The 19791-nt window shown below is 41.6% G+C and overlaps 1 protein-coding gene and 1 long non-coding RNA gene across 7 annotated transcripts in view; one reads left to right on the top strand and one right to left on the bottom strand.

The window, feature by feature from the left end:
• Nucleotides 1-12724, bottom strand: part of LOC110528171 (la-related protein 4) — a 34528-nt gene extending 21804 nt beyond the window's left edge. For 2 of the 6 annotated variants that reach the window (XM_090241367.1, XM_090241369.1), the window contains exons 1-3: nt 9909-12724; nt 840-981; nt 302-460 (exon numbers count right to left, since the gene is read on the bottom strand). In XM_090241367.1, the coding sequence (XP_090097493.1) occupies nt 302-460; nt 840-981; nt 9909-10058 (451 nt within the window). In that variant the 5' untranslated portion in view covers nt 10059-12724. Of the gene's footprint in view, nt 1-301; nt 461-839; nt 982-1993; nt 2225-9908 lie in introns of those variants that run through there. The other 4 variants (XM_036983712.2, XM_036983713.2, XM_036983714.2 and 1 more) reach the window with 2 other exon arrangements.
• Nucleotides 12725-16529: 3805 nt separating this feature from the next.
• LOC149982605 (uncharacterized) lies at nt 16530-19790 on the top strand. The gene is made up of 4 exons (XR_016497326.1): nt 16530-16649; nt 17080-17535; nt 17694-17803; nt 19732-19790. It is a non-coding gene; the product is annotated as an uncharacterized LOC149982605 (long non-coding RNA).
• Nucleotide 19791: the final 1 nt, after the last annotated feature.

Raw genomic sequence — 19791 nt, 5'->3', positions numbered from 1 at the left:
AATCAGGAGTATTTTGTCATGGGGCCCCCATTGATTCTGTTATTATGTTTGAGTCACTCAGATAGCATAAACCATGGCAAAATGTATAGAATTGCAGGAAATTAGCTTTGAAACCGCAAAAATGTGCCACTGCTGCCAACAGGAAGGCCACGCCCACCACCCAAGCCCCAGTTTGATCCCCCAAAAATGTAAAATAAATTAAAAACAGTACATGTAGCCAATTCCCTCCAACACCAGATCAGAGCATGCCATGTCAAAAGCTTCTGACCCAGAGGGAGCTGACCTGAGGACTGCTACTGACCTGCTGACTCAGTCACAGAGTCATAGAGGGGGTACCCCAGCTCAGGGGGATCCATGCCGTTCAGTACACCCTCTGTGGGTAAACGGGCACTACTGTCCGAGGGGTCTGAGTACTCCGTGCCGTACCCCTTATCCTCAGTTGGGGGAACCTCTGAATAACCTGGGAGGAAGATGGTAGAGTCATGTGGTAGATAAGAGTCTGACAGGGAAAGAGACACTGTCAAGGTTGAACCAGGGAGGCTATGTATTCCACAGACTAATAACAGTGATTTATTTTCGGTCCATCCACAGATCAGGGTTAGGATGATCTCAGGCCTGGATTAACGGTCCTTCTAAGAAGGCAACGGTGCACTCAACTCCGCTAATCAAGTGCCCTAAACCACATGCTTAACACGTAGAATTTTGAAGAAAATATGCATAAATTCCATTTAAAACACAAAGCAAATATCTTATCTAGGTCTGTGATGAAGATCTAGTTAGGCCTGTGTGTGAATGTAGGTATATAAAAACTCCAGTGGTGCATTGGGATTGGCATTTACCCTCAGTGACATCAGCAGAAGTGGGGGTAGTCTCTAGCCAGTGGGTGCCCTCCGTGGCATCCTCTGGGACTTGGCTCTGGGGCACAGGGATCTCCTGCCAGACTTTGGCATTGGGGTTTAGCCCTGCTCCCTTTGTGGTGACCTGTGTGACAAAATACAGAAACACCTTTAAGCTCCTGTAGGTTTCTGTCAAATGCTTATTTATAGATCATGGATTCATATTCCAATATTGCTGCATTTTCAAAACATCCAATGCTGTCAAATACATTATCATATACCATTAACATCAATCAACCCTACGCTGATCAAGTCCATTTGGAGAGTGATATGTTATGAACGCTGCTTAACAGGCTAAATGTTCAATGCCCTCCATCAGATTTTCATCATTATTAACAGCCATGTTTGAAATGAAAACACCTCAATGAATCAGCCATGAATGCATGCTGATGTTTAATTCTAGACCAGTTCAAATTTGCTGAGATTCAAATTACACCTTTCACCTTGAATTGAAAGTCAGACACCAATGCAAAGCACAAGACAGCCCATATCAAATACACTGTGATAAATTGTACATACTGGAGCTTCAACCCGTCATATGCAACTACTTGATGTTTAAAATAGTCAAGCCTTTGTAACGACTAATCAGATTAGGTAGCATCAACTACTCAGTGGTCACTACACTGACTGGAGACCTGGGCATCTAAACATATCTGTCTAAACTCCCCACCTAGTTAGATACAATATGAATAGTTAAACTGACAACTATGTTTGTTCATTTACATGGTACACACGTGTTGTAACTAGGCTAAGAAAAAAACATCGTAATTCATTAACATATCGGTGACGGATATGTAAATTTAAGGAGGCGTTATATCACGTCCCAGAACTACACACGTTCTTGCCCTTTAGCTCTAGATTGTAAAAACATTAATAAATTGAGCTGTAGCTGTACATGTAAAGTTTTTTTTCCCCTTTGCATGCTCACCAATGAACGAAAGCATATTCCCCGATTGCAACGTTTGATTAACGTCATTATTACAGCGCTATTGACACGCATGCAACGGTCCCCGTGGCTTCCTAAAGCGCCATAAAATTTCTTCCATAAACCGAACTTTAGACTAGAATGTATAGCTAATAGTACAGACCAAACATACCTCAACAAATAACAACATTGTCTTCCTCCCAATGTGGTACTGACTCGCTAGCTACCCGATTCAATGGATGTAGCCAGCTAATTCACGATTCTGGTCACTTTTAAGATAAATGTAAAATGGATGGAACTCGATAACACCGTACAATTCACAAGAGGACAGCATGCTACAGGGAAGGCGCTCTCATGAGGCCTCAACGGATTGCTCATTGGTTATCGTACTCCATTAGACTCCGCCTCTCCCAAGTCGTCACATGTACAGACACACTTTTGTGCATCGCCTCTCATTCACACATTTTCCCCCACCGACAATACGCCAAAGACATTCTCGCAATTGGTCGAAGCGTCGCGTCAGTCAAAACCATCGTTCAACTCTTCCGGTACTGAAGCCTTCCCTCTGCGGATAGTACGACAAAAGAGAGCACATGGCGACAGGCATACAGGCCGCTCCAGCATCATGTATACGCTGCACACTTGTAAACCGAAGAACATAAAATAGAAATCATTTCCGATCATGTGGAAATAAAATAAGAACATTTTTGACAGCTTTGGTGGAGGTCAGGAAAACAAAAGGTCCCACTTTACCTCGGACATAAATAGTATCGTTTATCAAAACACGAGGGAAAGAAGGGTTGAACGAATCTGGGGTGTATTTATTAGTCGGATTCTGTTGCAAAACGTTTTGCAATGATAACAGTTAACAGTACTCTAGGTACTCTAGGATAACAGTACTCTAGGATAACAGTACTCTAGGAACCAAACTGAACCAAACGGGGGACCTAACTGAATTTGTCCAATAAAAATGTAACTCGTTTTTGTTGCAGTATCTGACTAATGACCACACCCCTGATCTGAGTCAGGGCCACCATCTGTGAGCCACAGTTCTTAGCCCGCTGAACTGAAGCCTAAGCATTAGCTTGGAGAGCCAACAAGTCTGAAGGTCTCAGGTAAGGTTACAGGAATGTGGTTCACTGAACCAACTGGTCAGACTACACCCCCATTTGATCGCCTTAGTCACTGTACTACTGTGACCAACTGGGGTTTTGAACCTGGATCTCCTGCAAGATTGTTAGTTCAGGGAGACAAAACAAGTCTTTAGGTCTCAGCCAAGGTTACTCATCACGAGTGCAGTTCACTGAATCACCTCCATTACACACATGCAACAGTCATCAAAATTGTTACGGTTTCAAAACAATTGTAATAAATGCAACAAATGGGAAATGGATGAAGATACTGCAAACGTAACTTTAAAATTAATCAGATATGACTGAATTATTGCACAGAAAATATTTTACTAGTTCAGGGATTTGGGTGGGAATTCAGGTATTCCAACATCAGATTGAGGGAAAACAGAACATCAGAAAATCACATTGTAGGATTTTTAATGAATTTATTTGCAAATTATGGTGGAAAATAAGTATTTGGTCAATAACAAATACTTGTTACCGTGGGGCAAAAAAAGTATTTAGTCAGCCACCAAATTGTGCATGTTCTCCCACTTAAAAAGATGAGGCCTGTAATTTTCTTCATAGGTACACTTCAACTATGACAGACAAAATGAGAGAAAAAAATCCAGAAAATCACATTGCAGGATTTAGTGTGTTACTGATGGTAGGCTTTGTTACTTTGGTCCCAGCTCTCTGCAGGTCATTCACTAGGTCCCCCCGTGTGGTTCTGGGATTTTTTGCTCACCGTTCTTGTGATCATTTTGACCCCACGGGGTGAGATCTTGCATGGAGCCCCAGATCGAGGGAGATTATCAGTGGTCTTGTATGTCTTCCATTTCCTAATAATTGCTCCCACAGTTGATTTCTTCAAACCAAGCTGCTTACATATTGCAGATTCAGTCTTCCCAGCCTGGTGTGCAGGTCTACAATTTTGTTTCTGGTGTCCTTTGACAGTTCTTTGGTCTTGGCCATAGTGGAGTTTGGAGTGTGATTGTTTGAGGTTGTGGACAGGTCTTTTATACTGATAAGTTCAAACAGGTGCCATTAATACAGGTAACGAGTGGAGGACAGAGGAGCCTCTTAAAGAAGAATTTACAGGTCTGTGAGAGACAGAAATCTTGCTTGTTTGTAGGTGACCAAATACTTATTTTACACCATAATTTGCAAATAAATTCATTAAAAATCCTACAATGTGATTTTCTGGATTTCTTTTTCTCATTTTGTCCGTCATAGTTGAAGTGTACCTATGATAAATTACAGGCCTCATCTTTTTAAGTGGGAGAACTTGCACAATTGGTGGCTGACTAAATACTTTTTTGCCCCACTGTATGTCATGCAATAAAATGCATATTAATTACTTAAAAATCATACAATGTGATTTTCTGGATTTTTGTTTTAGATTCCGTCTCTCACAGTTGAAGTGTACCTTTGATAAAAATTACAGACCTCTACAGCTTTACAGCAAAGAAAACAAATGTTTCTAGCCTAAACGTTTGTTTATCCTATATTTTCAAGAGATGCCTTTCTATCGAGATTCGCACGCATTTTATATAATTTCACAAACCATGTTGCAAGCCGTTTTAAATTAATCCCGGGGTTCTAGCCAACAACCTGGTTATTTTGACAGTAGGTTTAGGCAAATTTGATTGGCACAGGAAAGTGTCTGCTACTCAGGAGATTCAGAATGGTAGGATTCATATAAGCCTAATGTAAGCCTAAACTATATTTTTAAAAATCTATTCATTATTTTTGGGTGCTTAACCTTTTAAGAAGTTGGGAGGTGTGTGTGTGTAACGGTTTTATGCAGCGTTTACCCTTTACATGAAGACCAGACACGTTGCGTGCGCGAGCGTTGCAAAATACATTTAGAAATCCATGTTATTCAATTATTGCGTGCCAACGAGCGTCTGCGTTGCCATGGGCTAAAATAGAAGTCATTCCTATTTCTGATGCAGATCGCGCTGCAAGTCCTGCCTCTCCCATCTCCTCATTGGTTTATAGAACTAGGTACCCACGTGGGTGATTGAAAGACTAATTGTTTTGCCGGTTGTCGTGGTAATACTATGAAAGTGTAGATGCCAATCACCATATAAGTTAAAAGATGAAAAGCCTGGAAGGAGGAGAGATGACTAGAAACGATTCGGTTGACCGTTTTGTGTGTGGATGAATTGTCGGAGTAGAGGACCTTGTGCATTTCAGGTAAAATAACTCAATGTTTATATCCCAGGAAAAATTAGCTAGCAACAGCAAGCTAGCTAAATAGGACATCTAGCTAAATTGCCATACATGTTTAATGCTTTCCGACCTGTCCCCAAATTAATGTCATTGGTTCAGAGTTTGTTTTGATATTTTAACCTGTGTGTCGTGATCACGTTTGGTGTAGGGGGACAACATAAATTCTGTGCGCAGCCGGTTTTTGTTCCGTGTTACTGACACAATGACATTCATGTATATCACAGGTGGCACCTTAATTGGGGAGGACGGGCTCACGGTAATGGCTGGAGCGGAATATGTGGAACGTTATCCAACTATTTTTATGTGTTTGATGTAGGGAGACAAATTGTTAGTCCGTTTTACTGCCGACTAACTGATGCCAATCAACCGGTCAGCAAAACATTAAAAAAAACAATACTAACAGTAAAATGACGTGACCAACAGAAAATACTTTGAGATCCGCATATGCTTATGTTTCTGCCCTAACAAGCTTAGGACCAAAATAAGCCCATAGAAACGCATTGGACTTATTTTGGCGAGAGAAACCTCTCACGTCGCCTCTTCCTCTCAAAAGGCTATAATAGAACATGTAATTCCTGTAATGAAGCAGCTAATAAAATGTGATTTTCAAACATTCTCCCAAATCCAATTGGCAGAAAAAACAGTTCTATGAAAAATAAAAATAGCTCCTTATTAATTCTGGCCACCAAAGTTAACATGCGATTGCATTTAGAATTATTTGTTGTGCAATGACTGGGCGTACAAAAGCAGGTTTCACTCCAGTAGCCTACAGGCTTTTTGAGGAGCTACTCTTGCGCTGTCTGACAGGTGGTAGACTACTCCGCACCTCAAACTAGGCTCTGTATGCTGTGTGCGTTTGATAAATAAAATTCATGACAACTAAATAAAAACAGACACGTGGCATTTTCATTCAACAAAACTATGCAAATTAACCTATGGACCGATAAGCATGACCGGTCAAATGTATTTTCGGTGGCTAACAGATTAACGGTTAACCGTTAACATCCCTAGTTTGATTATTATGAGCCTCTACTGATGTACATTACTTCCATTCCTCCAGTCAAATAACAGGTAGGCTCGGTCTTGGCAAATATGAGAAATCAGTCAGTCATTCTATGCAGTATTCTATTATACACTGAACAGTGGAGCGTTAAATGTGTTGTATTGAGTAAAAGTCCATTTCAGTGACAGGTCTTTGGAGAATATTTAGAAAACGCGAACAAGCATCCAGGGGAACGGGGCGAACAGGATGCTAGGCCACTATATTTCCACCATGGTATTGCAATATTAATCGGTATTGTAATACTTGGCCTGGTATCGTATCATTTGTAAAATGTTGGTATCGTGACAAGCCTAGTGTCTGGTGTGACCACCATTTGCCTCATGCAGTGTAACATCTCCTTCGGATAGAGTTGATCAGGCTATTGGTTGTGGAATGTTGTTCCACTCTTCAATGGCTGTGCAAAGTTGCTGGATATTGGCAGGAACTGGAACATACTGCTGTACATGTCGATCCAGAGCATCCCAAACATGCTCAATGGGTGAGATGTCTTGAGTATGCAGGCCATGGAAGAACTGGAATATTTTTAGCTTCCAGGAATTGTGTACAGATCCTTGCGACATTAGCGCGCTAAAACATGGAGTGATGGCAACGGATTAATGGCACGACAATCGGCTTCAGGATCTCATATCAAATTTTATTTGTCACATACACATGGTTAGCAGATGTTAATGCGAGTGTAGCGAAATGCTTGTGCTTCTAGTTCCGACAATGCAGTAATAACCAACGAGTAATCTAACTAACAATTCCAAAACTACTACCTTATACACACAAGTGTAAAGGGAAAAGAATATGTACATAAAGATATATGAATGAGTGATGGTACAGAGCGGCATAGGCAAGATGCAGTAGATGGTATCGAGTACAGTATATACATATGAGATGAGTATGTAAACAAAGTGGCATAGTTTAAAGTGGCTAGTGATACATGTATTACATAAAGATGCAGTAGATGATAGAGTACAGTATATACGTAGACATATGAGATGAATAATATAGGGTATGTAAACATTATATTAACTAGCATTGTTTAAAGTGGCTAGTGATATATTTTACATCAATTCCCATTATTAAAGTGGCTGGAGTTGAGTCAGTGTGTTGGCAGCAGCCACTCAATGTTAGTGGTGGCTGTTTAACAGTCTGATGGCCTTGAGATAGAAGCTGTTTTTCAGTCTCTCGGTCCCAGCTTTGATGCACCTGTACTGACCTCGCCTTCTGGATGATAGCGGGGTGAACAGGCAGTGGCTCGGGTGGTTGTTGTCCTTGATGATCTTTATGGCCTTCCTGTGACATCGGGTGGTGTAGGTGTCCTGGAGGGCAGGTAGTTTGCCCCCGGTGATGCGTTGTGCAGACCTCACTACCCTCTGGAGAGCCTTACGGTTGTGGGCGGAGCAGTTGCCATACCAGACGGTGATACAGCCCGACAGGATGCTCTCGATTGTGCATCTGTAGAAGTTTGTGAGTGCTTTTGGTGACAAGCCAAATTTCTTCAGCCTCCTGAGGTTGAAGAGGCGCTGCTGCGCCTTCTTCACAATGCTGTCTGTGTGAGTGGACCAATTCAGTTTGTCTGTGATGTGTACGCCGAGGAACTTAAAACTTACTACCCTCTCCACTACTGTTCCATCGATGTGGATAGGGTGTTCCCTCTGCTGTTTCCTGAAATCCACAATCATCTCCTTAGTTTTGTTGACGTTGAGTGTGAGGTTATTTTCCTGACACCACACTCCGGGGCCCTCACCTCCTCCCTGTAGGCCGTCTCGTCGTTGTTGGATCTCTTCACAGTATCTCTGTGCATTGAAATTGCCATTGGTAAAATGCAATTGTGTTTGTTGTCTGTAGCTTCTGCCTGCCCATACCATACCAACTAATTTGCCAGAATTTTACACAATTATGACATAACATTGAAGGTTGTGCAATGTAACAGCAATATGTAGACTTAGTGATGCCACCCATTACATAAAATACCGAACGGTTCCGTATTTCACTGAAATAAACGTTTTGTTTTTTCAAAATGATAGCTTCCGGATTCGATCATATTAATGACCAAGGACTCGTATTTCTGTGTGTTATTATGTTATAATTAAGTCTATGATTTGATAGAGCAGTCTGACTGAGCGGTGGTAGGCAGCAGCATTCTCGTAAGAATTAATTCAAACAGCACTTTTGTGCGTTTTGCCAGCAGCTTTTCCCTGTGCTTCAAGCGTTGCGCTGTTTATGACTTCAAGCCTATGAACTCCCGAGATTAAGCTGGTGTAACCGATGTGAAATGGCTAGCTAGTTAGAGGGATGCATGCTAATAGCGTTTCAAACGTCACTCGCTCTGAGACTTGGGAGTAGTTGTTCCCTTTGCTCTGCAAGGGCCGCGGCTTTTGTGGAGCGATGGGTAACAATCCCCCGAGGGTGGCTGTTGTCGATGTGTTCCTGGTACGAGCGAGGAGAGGGACGGAAGCTATACTGTTACACTGGCAATACTAAAGTGCCTATAAGAACATCCAATAGTCAAAGGTATATGAAATACAAATGGTATAGCGAAATAGTCCTATAAATACTATATTAACTACAACCTAAAATCTCTTACCTTGGAATATTAAAGTCTCATGTTAAAAGGAACCACCAGCTTTCATATGTTCTCATGTTCTGAGCAAGGAACTTAAGTTAGCTTTTTTTTTTACATGGCACATATTGCACTTTTACTTTCTTCTCCAACACTTTGTTTTTGCATTATTTAAACCAAATTGAACATGTTTCATTATTTATTTGAGGCCAAATTGATTTTTATTGATGTATTATATTACGTTAAAATAAGTGTTTATTCAGTATAGTTGTAATTGTCATTATTATAAAAAATATATATATATTTTATTAAATTGGCCCATTAAATCGGTATCGGCTTTTTTTGGTCCTCCAATAATCGGTTTCGGTGTTGGAAAAAATCATAATTGGTCAACCTCTAGAAGAGGCTGATCGTGGTGGTCCTGGGCTGTTGTGGTTTCACATGGTTTGCAAATGTGAGGCCGTTTGGACGTAATGCAACATTCTGTAAAACAAAGTTGGAGGCGACTTATGGTAAAGAAATTAACATTCATTATCTGGCAACAGCTCTGGTGGACACTCCTGAAGTCAGCCAGTCAATTGCACACTTCCTCAAAACATCTATTGCATTGTGTTGTGTGACAAAACTACACATTTAAAGAGTGGCCTTTTATTGTCCCCAGCACAAGGTGCACCTGTGTAACAATCATGCTGTTTAAAAAGCTTCTTGATATGCCATACCTATCAGGTGGATGGTTGATCTTGGCATGTAACTAAAAGTGTGCACTACATTTTAGATGAATAAGCTTTTAGTGCATATGGAACATTTCTGGGATATTTTATTTCCGCTCATGAAACATGGGACTAGCACTTAACATGTTGCTTTTATATATTTTTGTTCAGTCTAGTAAGATTGGATTTTAGGGTTGCACCGACAGGAAATTTTGGGCGATACCGATATCTCATATTTTCCTTGCCAAAAAAACTGATACAGACAACAGATATTTAAAATTTTAGCAGCCTTTTAAGCATTCTAGTACAGTTAAATAGTTGAAACACACACTGACCAAAAAGTTATTTTGTTGGCATTTACGCATGTCCCCATTACCAGTAAAACATAATCAAAACATATTTCTTTCACTTACTTGCTGTGCTGTTATGTTGTTCAGTCGTTTCATTCTCAACCAGGATTTCATCATAGATGTCAAGCAGTGATGTTTCAGCTGTCTGGTCCGTGGCCTCTTCTGACGTGGGTCCTCTACCTCGGTGCGCACTGTCACTGTGACCGTTTCCATCTTGTCCAGTTGTGTCTAACATTTCACGTAAACCCTATTTCTTGTCTGCATCGTAGCGGCCCTTGTACCTATCATCGAGCATGGTGGCGACACAGTAAAGAGGCTCTGAGAGAATGCCTCCGAATCGCTTGTTCACTCACAGCCTCCAGTCGGGTACTTTTGCAAGTATTAACCCCACGGTCTGTCTCTGCAGTTTTGTGGAGCAGGCTTTTCAATGCCATGACAAAGGGTATCACATCTGCTGCAGACCCAGTTGATGAGCTTATTTCTCGAGCCAGTTGTTCGAACGGAGCTAGGATTGTGTTCATGTTTCAAACATGTTCTCAAATATGGCAGCAGCGGTATGAGAACCAGCACATTCTTGAGCATGCAATACAGCTTTCCTCAGTACGAAATCCTCTTAGACCCACTGTGCTGTCATACTCTGCATGCTCATGGAGCTGACATCGCTGGTCCAAATGTCAGTCGTGAAGCTAATAGCAGTGATGCCCATAGAAAGTAGTTCATGGAAGTGCGTTTTAACCAATACTGTGTAATTCCGGTAGGGCAACATCTGAAAAATAGCACCAACTTGGTAGTGTGTACCGGGGCTCGAGGTGCTCAACCAGTTAGCAAAAGCCAACATCCTCCACGAACAGAGAATGGTTGATTGTCAAGGGCAACGAATTCCATTATCTTGGCGTTAATAGATTTCGGCTTGGAGTTGAATCCCAGATTTTTTTTACTCTTTCAAATGACTGTTTGACTTGCACTTCTTTAGTTGTTGGAAGTATGTGCTTAGTTTTTTTCTGCTTTCGTTCTAAGTAGTTGCTGAACTTCTGGGGGTGATGCACTTATACATGAGTAATCAGGTTTGTGGTATTTAAAGTTTTCACTTTCTCCCCTCTGGAAATAATAGCAGCACAAACATTGCATATGGCCTTTTTGTTATCTTCCTTTGAAACGTCAAAATAGATCCACACAGCAGACATTGTGGGCTAGGTTAAGAATGCTGTGTTGCACGTGTAGCACTGTATTTTTTTGTGGCGTCATTTATCTACATTTAAAGGTATGCACTTAAGCTTTGACATCGGTTTTGCACATCTGCGTTAAACTAGACATTGGGCCGATGGCAGATTCCGATATCCTTACCGATATATTGTGCATCCCTATTGTATTTCTTGCGTTTACAGCCATGGTGATGCACTGCACGTATGGAGTGAAAATCACAGGATATATGTTAGTTGCAGCAGCAGATAAAAATATGTGAGAGCTTTTAGTGCAGAAGACCTACAGGAAGTTGAGAGAAGGGGTTCCATCCTCCCAGACCGACGGACTGGTGTAGGATCCTTTAGGGCCAAGTATTGGAATGGGATAGTGTATTGGCGCAGAGTAAGATGGTGCAATTTATTAAGTTTCCCCTTTATTTTTGTGTTTGTCATAATGTGGAATGCACATTCCGAACTGAGAAAGGCAGCAATACGCCAAAAAGCGTCTAGTCTGCCGGAAATTCACATGAATTATTAATTCATACGGATACTCGTTACAAAACTATCTAGCTAACGTTAACTTAGTTGACTAACGTACGCGAGCTAACCTCGTTAGCTATTTTACGTTGGTTAACTATTAGTCGACCTGGCTTGCTAACGTTAAGTTAACGAACACCTGTCGACAAAACTAAGTCTTAATGCGTAGTTACAGGCCAGACTAACACCGAAGTAGCACGCGGAAGAACCAGTCTATACAGCCAACGGGTGAATTGCAGTAATTTAGCTAACTAACTGGGTTGCAACATTACGATTACGTTAGTTTCATGGGGGCCTGCCCTTGGGAGATTCGAGGGGGAGGGAGTGCTAATTTAGCACAGGGCCCAAACTCACCATGCCGCCTTGATCCTTCACGGTTTTCGATGTTATCTCCCCTTGTTCACGTTTGTCCAATGCTGGCTTGACCCTTTCCTTCTGCTGCGGCGACGACGGGCAATGCTCCGAACTCATCCGCCGCCCCGACTAGCCACTCTGCCCCGTCCCCCCCACTCCGACTTCACCTTACCACGTAAAAACAATCCCACGCTATTCAACTTGGTTTGATGTATAACTAAGTGCAATCAATTGAGCAATTGTCACATTAAAAAGGAAATAGGATAGCCAGTCGTGTAGTATCTTAATTTTCGATTACAAATCAAATCGTTGACATAGCCGCACGACGAAGCCTATGCTAGGCGCCACACTCCCGTCATACAACGCGACCAGGAGTGTATTCATTAGTCGGATTCTGTTACAAAACGTTGTGCTTCGAAAACAAGAGTTAATATTTCAACAATTCCAGGTAGGTCCCTCCACGTTTAGTTCCGTTTGCTTCCGTTAGGGTTGTTACCGTTTACTTGAGAAACCAACCGTTTTTCAACGAAATCGGACGAATGAATACACCCCTGTTACTGCCTCCCTCCCTGGTAAACAGTGCTACAGTCTCGGCGCCGCATAGCAACGAGAGCGGCACTCTTTCCGCATAACGACAGCGCGAGCAGAAAAACAAATATATGGAATGTTTTTTTTAAATATATATGGATGTTTCAAAATAGCAGTCAATTTGGCGAGGGAAAAACAAGAAACTTCTTCCAGATAATTGAAGTTTGTAAACAGACTATCATATGTGGCTGTGTTCTTCAATAGTGTAATGAAACAAGCAGGGAGCAGGACACGAACCATCGACCTTCTAGCCCGAGGTCCGGCGCGCTATCGACTGTGCAGCAAATGCATGCTCGTGCGGAAGAGTCGATGTCCGCGCTTATAAACCCAGGGTTGTTACAATATTTAATTTAGTCTTGAAATAATCACTGATCTGGCATCACTGACAAGTGGAAACACTGCTTTCGGTGATTTTCTTTAAGGAAGGGAAATAACAATTATGTATACAAACACATATATAATTAAACACATCATTGGGAAAGAATGATTAATGTATTAAACAGGGACGATTTTTCGGAACAACAACGTCAGGAGGAACAGCGCCCGTTAGCCATCTCTCGAGTCTAGGCAAAGGCTTGGTACAAACCTCAGGTGCAAACAGCATGAGGGACATAAACCAAATCAATCTGTGGTGTGCATATGGTTTTATCACAACAATACTACACTGATGGGACACTCTTGACCCAAACTGCTACAGACCTATATCTATCCTACCATGCCTTTCTAAGGTCTTCGAAAGCCAAGTCAACAAACAGATTACCGACCATTTCGAATCTCACCATACATTCTCTGCTATGCAATCTGGTTTCAGAGCTGGTCATGGGTGCACCTCAGCCACGCTCAAGGTCCTAAACGATATCTTAACCGCCATCGATAAGAAACATTACTGTGCAGCCGTATTCATTGATCTGGCCAAGGCTTTCGACTCTGTCAATCACCACATCCTAATCGGCAGACTCGACAGCCTTGGTTTCTCAAATGATTGCCTCGCCTGGTTCACCAACTACTTCTCTGATAGAGTTCAGTGTGTCAAATCGGAGGGTCTGTTGTCCGGACCTCTGGCAGTCTCTATGGGGGTGCCACAGGGTTCAATTATTGGACCGACTCTCTTCTCTGTATACATCAATGAGGTCGCTCTTGCTGCTGGTGAGTCTCTGATCCACCTCTACGCAGACGACACCATTCTGTATACTTCTGGCCCTTCTTTGGACACTGTGTTAACAACCCTCCAGGCAAGCTTCAATGCCATAAAACTCTCCTTCCGTGGCCTCCAATTGCTCTTAAATACAAGTAAAACTAAATGCATGCTCTTCAACTGATCACTACCTGCACCTGCCCGCCTGTCCAACATCACTACTCTGGACGGCTCTGACTTAGAATACGTGGACAACTACAAATACTTAGGTGTCTGGTTAGACTGTAAACTCTCCTTCCAGACCCATATCAAACATCTCCAATCCAAAGTTAAATCTAGAATTGGCTTCCTATTTCGCAACAAAGCATCCTTCACTCATGCTGCCAAACATACCCTTGTAAAACTGACCATCCTACCAATCCTCGACTTTGGCGATGTCATTTACAAAATAGCCTCCAATACCCTACTCAACAAATTGGATGCAGTCTATCACAGTGCAATCCGTTTTGTCACCAAAGCCCCATATACTACCCACCATTGCGACCTGAGTTGGTAGTTGGTGTTGGTGATAGTTGGTGATCTCGTTGGCTGGCCCTCGCTTCATACTCGTCGCCAAACCCACTGGCTCCATGTCATCTACAAGACCCTGCTAGGTAAAGTCCCCCCTTATCTCAGCTCGCTGGTCACCATAGCATCTCCCACCTGTAGCACACGCTCCAGCAGGTATATCTCTCTAGTCACCCCCAAAACCAATTCTTTCTTTGGCCGCCTCTCCTTCCAGTTCTCTGCTGCCAATGACTGTAAAGAAATACAAAAAACAATGAAACTGGAAACACTTATCTCCCTCACTAGCTTTAAGCACCAACTGTCAGAGCAGCTCACAGATTACTGCACCTGTACATAGCCCACCTATAATTTAGCCCAAACAACTACCTCTTTCCCTACTGTATTTAATTTATTTATTAATTTTGCTCCTTTGCACCCCATTATTTTTATTTCTACTTTGCACATTCTTCCATTGCAAATCTACCATTCCAGTGTTTTACTTGCTATATTGTATTTACTTTGCCACCATGGCCTTTTTTTGCCTTTACCTCCCTTATCTCACCTCATTTGCTCACATCGTATATAGATAGACTTGTTTATACTGTATTATTGACTGTATGTTTGTTTTACTCCATGTGTAACTCTGTCGTTGTATGTGTCGAACTGCTTTGCTTTATCTTGGCCAGGTCGCAATTGTAAATGAGAACTTGTTCTCAACTTGCCTACCTGGTTAAATAAAGGTGAAATAAAAAAATTAATAAAAATGTTGAACAGGTATCATATTCTCTGTGATGTTCGTCAGACATCTGAAGACCAGAGGTCGGAGACAAAGTTGTTGGGAATCATCTATATATAGAAGCAGAGCATAACCTATGGCAGAATGGAATGTTTTGCCCATTCATTTATTGAAAGTTTGGTGTCAACTTAGTTTCCTCTCTTGCATTTTCCAGCAAATGATCAATACATTTTAGACCATGCCAGTAAAAAAATAAAAGTATGCTTTCGCTCTCTAGTTTCCATTGCCATTAGCCTACACATATGATAGACAACGTTTTATTTTCTTTAAAGAAAAATAGTAATTTATGCAATTGTGGATGTTGTATACACAACTGGCAACAGCTAGCAACAATTAGAAAGTGACTTTTGGGGATACACTGTCAAAATGAAAGAACAAACCCCTCTCTTGAGTTTCTCTGTCCATGTCTTGAGCCCAGGGGATGTGCGTCTCTGAGTAGGAATGCTGATCTAGTATCAGGTTCCCCTGTCCATGTCATTTTAATCATTGTGGTCTAAAATAGTCAAAATAAAAGTTTTTAGATTGTGGTCTAAAATAATTTGAATAACTCAGATTTGAATCAATCAGATATGTTATTTTGAAGTTTATAACGGAAGTGATCGGATGCGTCTTCTGCTGCTACGTTCACACACATTTTATTTGTTCTAAATGATCAGCTTTCTCGAATGGTTTGCTTTCTTTTGGGGCGGCAGGGTAGCCTAGTGGTTAGAGTGTTGGACTAGTAACCGGAAGGTTGCGAGTTCAAACCCCCGAGCTGACAAGGTACAAATCTGTCGTTCTGCCCCTGAACAGGCAGTTAACCCACTGTTCCCAGGCCGCCATTGAAAATAAGAATTTGTTCTTAACTGACTTGCCTGGTTAAATAAAGGTAAAATAAAAAAAATTAAAAAAAATTCTCTTCTACATATTATAATTAGTTTGAGACTGGAGTTAAGATCTTGCAGGTTTAAACGGTGAGTATTCACCCAACCGTGTGGTTAAATATTTAGTTACTTATTCACATCTTTCTCTTTGTGTGTCAGGGAGATTATGGGTAGCATTAGCTAGCTGACGTTAGCTTGCCGTAATTGATGCTGAGGCTAGCCAGGTAGCTAATATTCAACCTGCAAGATGTACGTACCATTGTTGTCTGTAAAGAAACTGCTGCAACAACGTCTCTGTCATCTCGCAACAAAAGAGAAACAAGAATGTTATCATATGCCAGTAGTGTTAATGGGGACACAGGCAATTTTGAATAAAATGCCCAAATTTGGCTACAGCTGCTCTATCCCAGACAGCTGTCAAATCAGCACCCAACTGCTCTCCTCATCTCAGACAGTGAAGAGTCGTCGAGTGAGGAGTAATTACAATTGATCACTGAACAAGGCCTTCATGCTATTCTAGGTAATGGCATCGAAGCATGATTAGAGCCTGTTTGATGAAAATGTTAATACAATATCTCACAATATTTGTAACTTTGTAGCTAAATTGACTTCATATGCTGTTGTTATTTTGCCTTATTCTTCTTTCCAGGTATTGGACTCATCATGGGCTCAAAAAGGAGAAGGGCTACGTTCCCTTCTAGTAGTGTCAGTGGGAGGGACTTTGAGGATGGACAGCCGTCATCCTCAGCATCTTCAGTAGGTCGGAAAAGGAGAAGAACCTCTAACATTCCCACTGTTGATCCAGTAAGTTCAGTTAAAAACCTTTTTTTGTGTAGAAACATTGCTTTCCAATACAAATATAGTACTCAACTTCTGTGGTTATGCCTTCGGATCATGTCTTAACCCAAATTTAATTATTGAATTTTGACTCTAAATCAGCAGGCACAAGTCAAACCGTTGTGTAGTTTTTGAATAAGTGTTCATAAACATGGTTGCCTGTATTGTTTTGTGTTCATCTACTATGTTTTGACTCCAGATTGCAGTATGCCATGAACTGTACCACACTATCAGAGTTTATAAGAATGACCAAGGAAGGATGTTATGTGAGCTGTTCATAAGAGCACCCAAGAGACGGGACAGAGGGTGGTTAATATAGAATGGTTACCAAAGAAATCTCAATTACTAAGAACATAAGCCTCATTAAATTCACTTATCTATTGTGTTTTCCTTGAAGGAATCAACCGGATTACTGCCACATTGTGACACATCCCATTGACATGATGAAGATCCAGCAGAAGCTGAAGATGGAGGAGTACGATGATGTGGACCAGATAACGTCTGACTTTCAGCTCTTATTCAACAATGCAAAGGCATACTACAAGGTAATATATCCCTGCCTGTAATAACAAACACATTCACTTACTGGACTCTTTAGGGGAGAGAAGTAATGTAATGTTGTATGAAGGAGTTTTCCTAATAAATGCCCTGTCTATGGCTTAAACCTGGAATTGACCAAATGAAAGGGAGTGTGTTGCATGTCTGTAGCCAGACTCTCCAGAGTGCAGAGCAGCCTATAAGCTGTGGGACCTCTACCTGCGCACCAATAATGAGTTTGTCCAGCGGGGGGGATTATGATGACGATGATGAGGACGGGGACGATGCACAAGATAATCCTGGAGAGTCGGATGAGGTAACACCAGCACTTTCGATGTAGCATAAAAAGCATTTATTACATGTTGACTGCCCTGTCACACATGCATTACATGTAAACCGCCTCAAAACATAGCACAACATGGCTAATAAATCTGTTTACTGTTGAATTGTACTGTGTGTGTCTTTGAATGATAGAATGCACCCAGTTGCCTGAAGGAGGTCCTTGAGCAGCTGTTGGATGCGGTGGTGAAATTCTCAGAGCCCTCTGGCATTTAGTCAGTGATCTGTTCCATAAACTACCAGTGGTAAGATAAACATTCTCTCCAATCCTACGGTATGGCGTTGGTTGAAGCACAATGTTAAATCTCCCTACCATCCTATCTAAGCCAATATCTATTATTCCTCTGAAGAGTATAAATTGGGCTGTTTGAGAAGATTTTAATCCTAAACAACCTGCATACACATTGTTTGAAGTACAATAGACTAGTCACGATACCAACATTTTACTAACGATATGATACCAGGCCAAGTATCACGATACTGAGTAGCATTGCGAGAGAAAATGAAGAAAAATTCTAGCATGTTTCGGTTTTCTAAATGTTATGCTCATGTACTTCACAAAAAACTTGTCACTGATATTCATACTTCTCCTCAATACAACACATTCAATTTAACTTCACACCGTTCACTGTATAATAGAATACTGAATAGAATGTCTACTTTGCTCATATTTGCAAAGGCCTACCTGTGATTTGGCTGGAGCAATGGGGGGAAGGAATATACATGCATAATGATCTGCATGTCATTGTGGCAGTCGGGGAAACTGCGTGAAACATTCTTTACTCTTCAGTTAAGACACACACTCCACCTCTCTTCTTCCCTCACACACACTCACTGTCTCCCTTTGTCTCATAAACACATGTAACCGATGTGAAATGGTTAGCGGTGGTACGCGCTAATAGCGTTTCAATTGGTGACGTCACTCGCTCTGAGACCTTGAAGTTTTTGTTCCCCTTGCTCTGCGGCTTTTGTGGCGCGATGGGTAACGATGCTTCGTGTTGTTGGCGCGATGGGAAATGATGCTTCAGTTGTTGATGTGTGCAGAGGGTCCCTGGTTTGAGCCCAGGTAGGGGTGAGGAGAGGGACAGAAGCTATACTGTTACACACACACACCACTCTCTCTCCCACAAACACATACACAGTGCTCCAAACTGTAAAAACGTTAGCACTAGAAAGAGATTGATTTTTAATAGTTTAGGCTTACACTAGGCCTATATGAATCCTACCTTTTAAAGCACATCTCATGAGTAGCAGACCCTTTTCCATTCTTCCTGTGCCAATCAAATTAGCCAATACCTACTGTCAAGTTACCAGGTTGTTGGCTAGTTTTTAACGTGACTGAGCGACGTGGTTTGTTATCAAATTAGTTTAAAACGGCCCTCGACATGGTTTGTGAAATGATGTCAAATGTGTGCGAAATCGTGCAAGCAGAAAAAAAGGCAGCTTTGCTGATATAAGTCCTATTTGTTTAACCAACCGTTTGAGCTAGAGACAAGACGTTTTCTTTGCTGTAAAGCTGCAAGCATACCTGTTGCGACTCTGTTTCTCCTCTCTGGCATTGATGCGTGACAGCGAACTTGCAAAGCCTACTCAGACTGCCCAGTGCTCTTATACCAAGGAGGAAATTAAACAATGTATCAACTTTGCTCTGCTCCAATGTATCAAATGTACAAAATGTAACCGAAGACTGCTCAGGTTCGGCCTCCCTGCTCATCCGTTATGGAGGAATAGATGAGGAGGGAGAGAAGCAGGTGATTGATGGCTGGAAGGGGATGCGATTGGCGGATTACAGCTGCCACCCGTGATGTGTGCATGAAAGTGAAGTGGACATTATTGGACCAGTACATACAAGAGATTAGTTGCTGTTGCTTAAATTGTTTTACTGACTTCATAAACATTGTCACAAGAGGCTCCAGCTAGTTCTTGGATATCAGTAGGGACAAAACATTTGGTAGTAGCATATGAAATGGTACTACAGTATTCTCAAATTCAGCGGGGGATTCAAAAGTCCGCCCTCCAGATCACAAGGTATTATTATGAAATATTAGAGTATGGGCATGCCATTTTGATTCCCAGTTACATTGTTTTGCTATTTTGTGCTAAATAGACATTTTGTGTAGAAACAGTTTTGATTGTTTCTTTTTTTTCTTTTTTCCCCCTCCGCAATACCCAGACTATTATGCCATAGTAAAGGACCCAATAGATCTGAAAATCATTTCCCAGAAGATACAGG

Source organism: Oncorhynchus mykiss, chromosome 7, assembly GCF_057628025.1.
Source record: "Oncorhynchus mykiss isolate SJ-2025 chromosome 7, ASM5762802v1, whole genome shotgun sequence".
NCBI lineage: Eukaryota > Metazoa > Chordata > Actinopteri > Salmoniformes > Salmonidae > Oncorhynchus > Oncorhynchus mykiss.
Note: the sequence above shows the minus strand (reverse complement) of the source record. Positions and strands in the feature narration are given on the sequence as shown.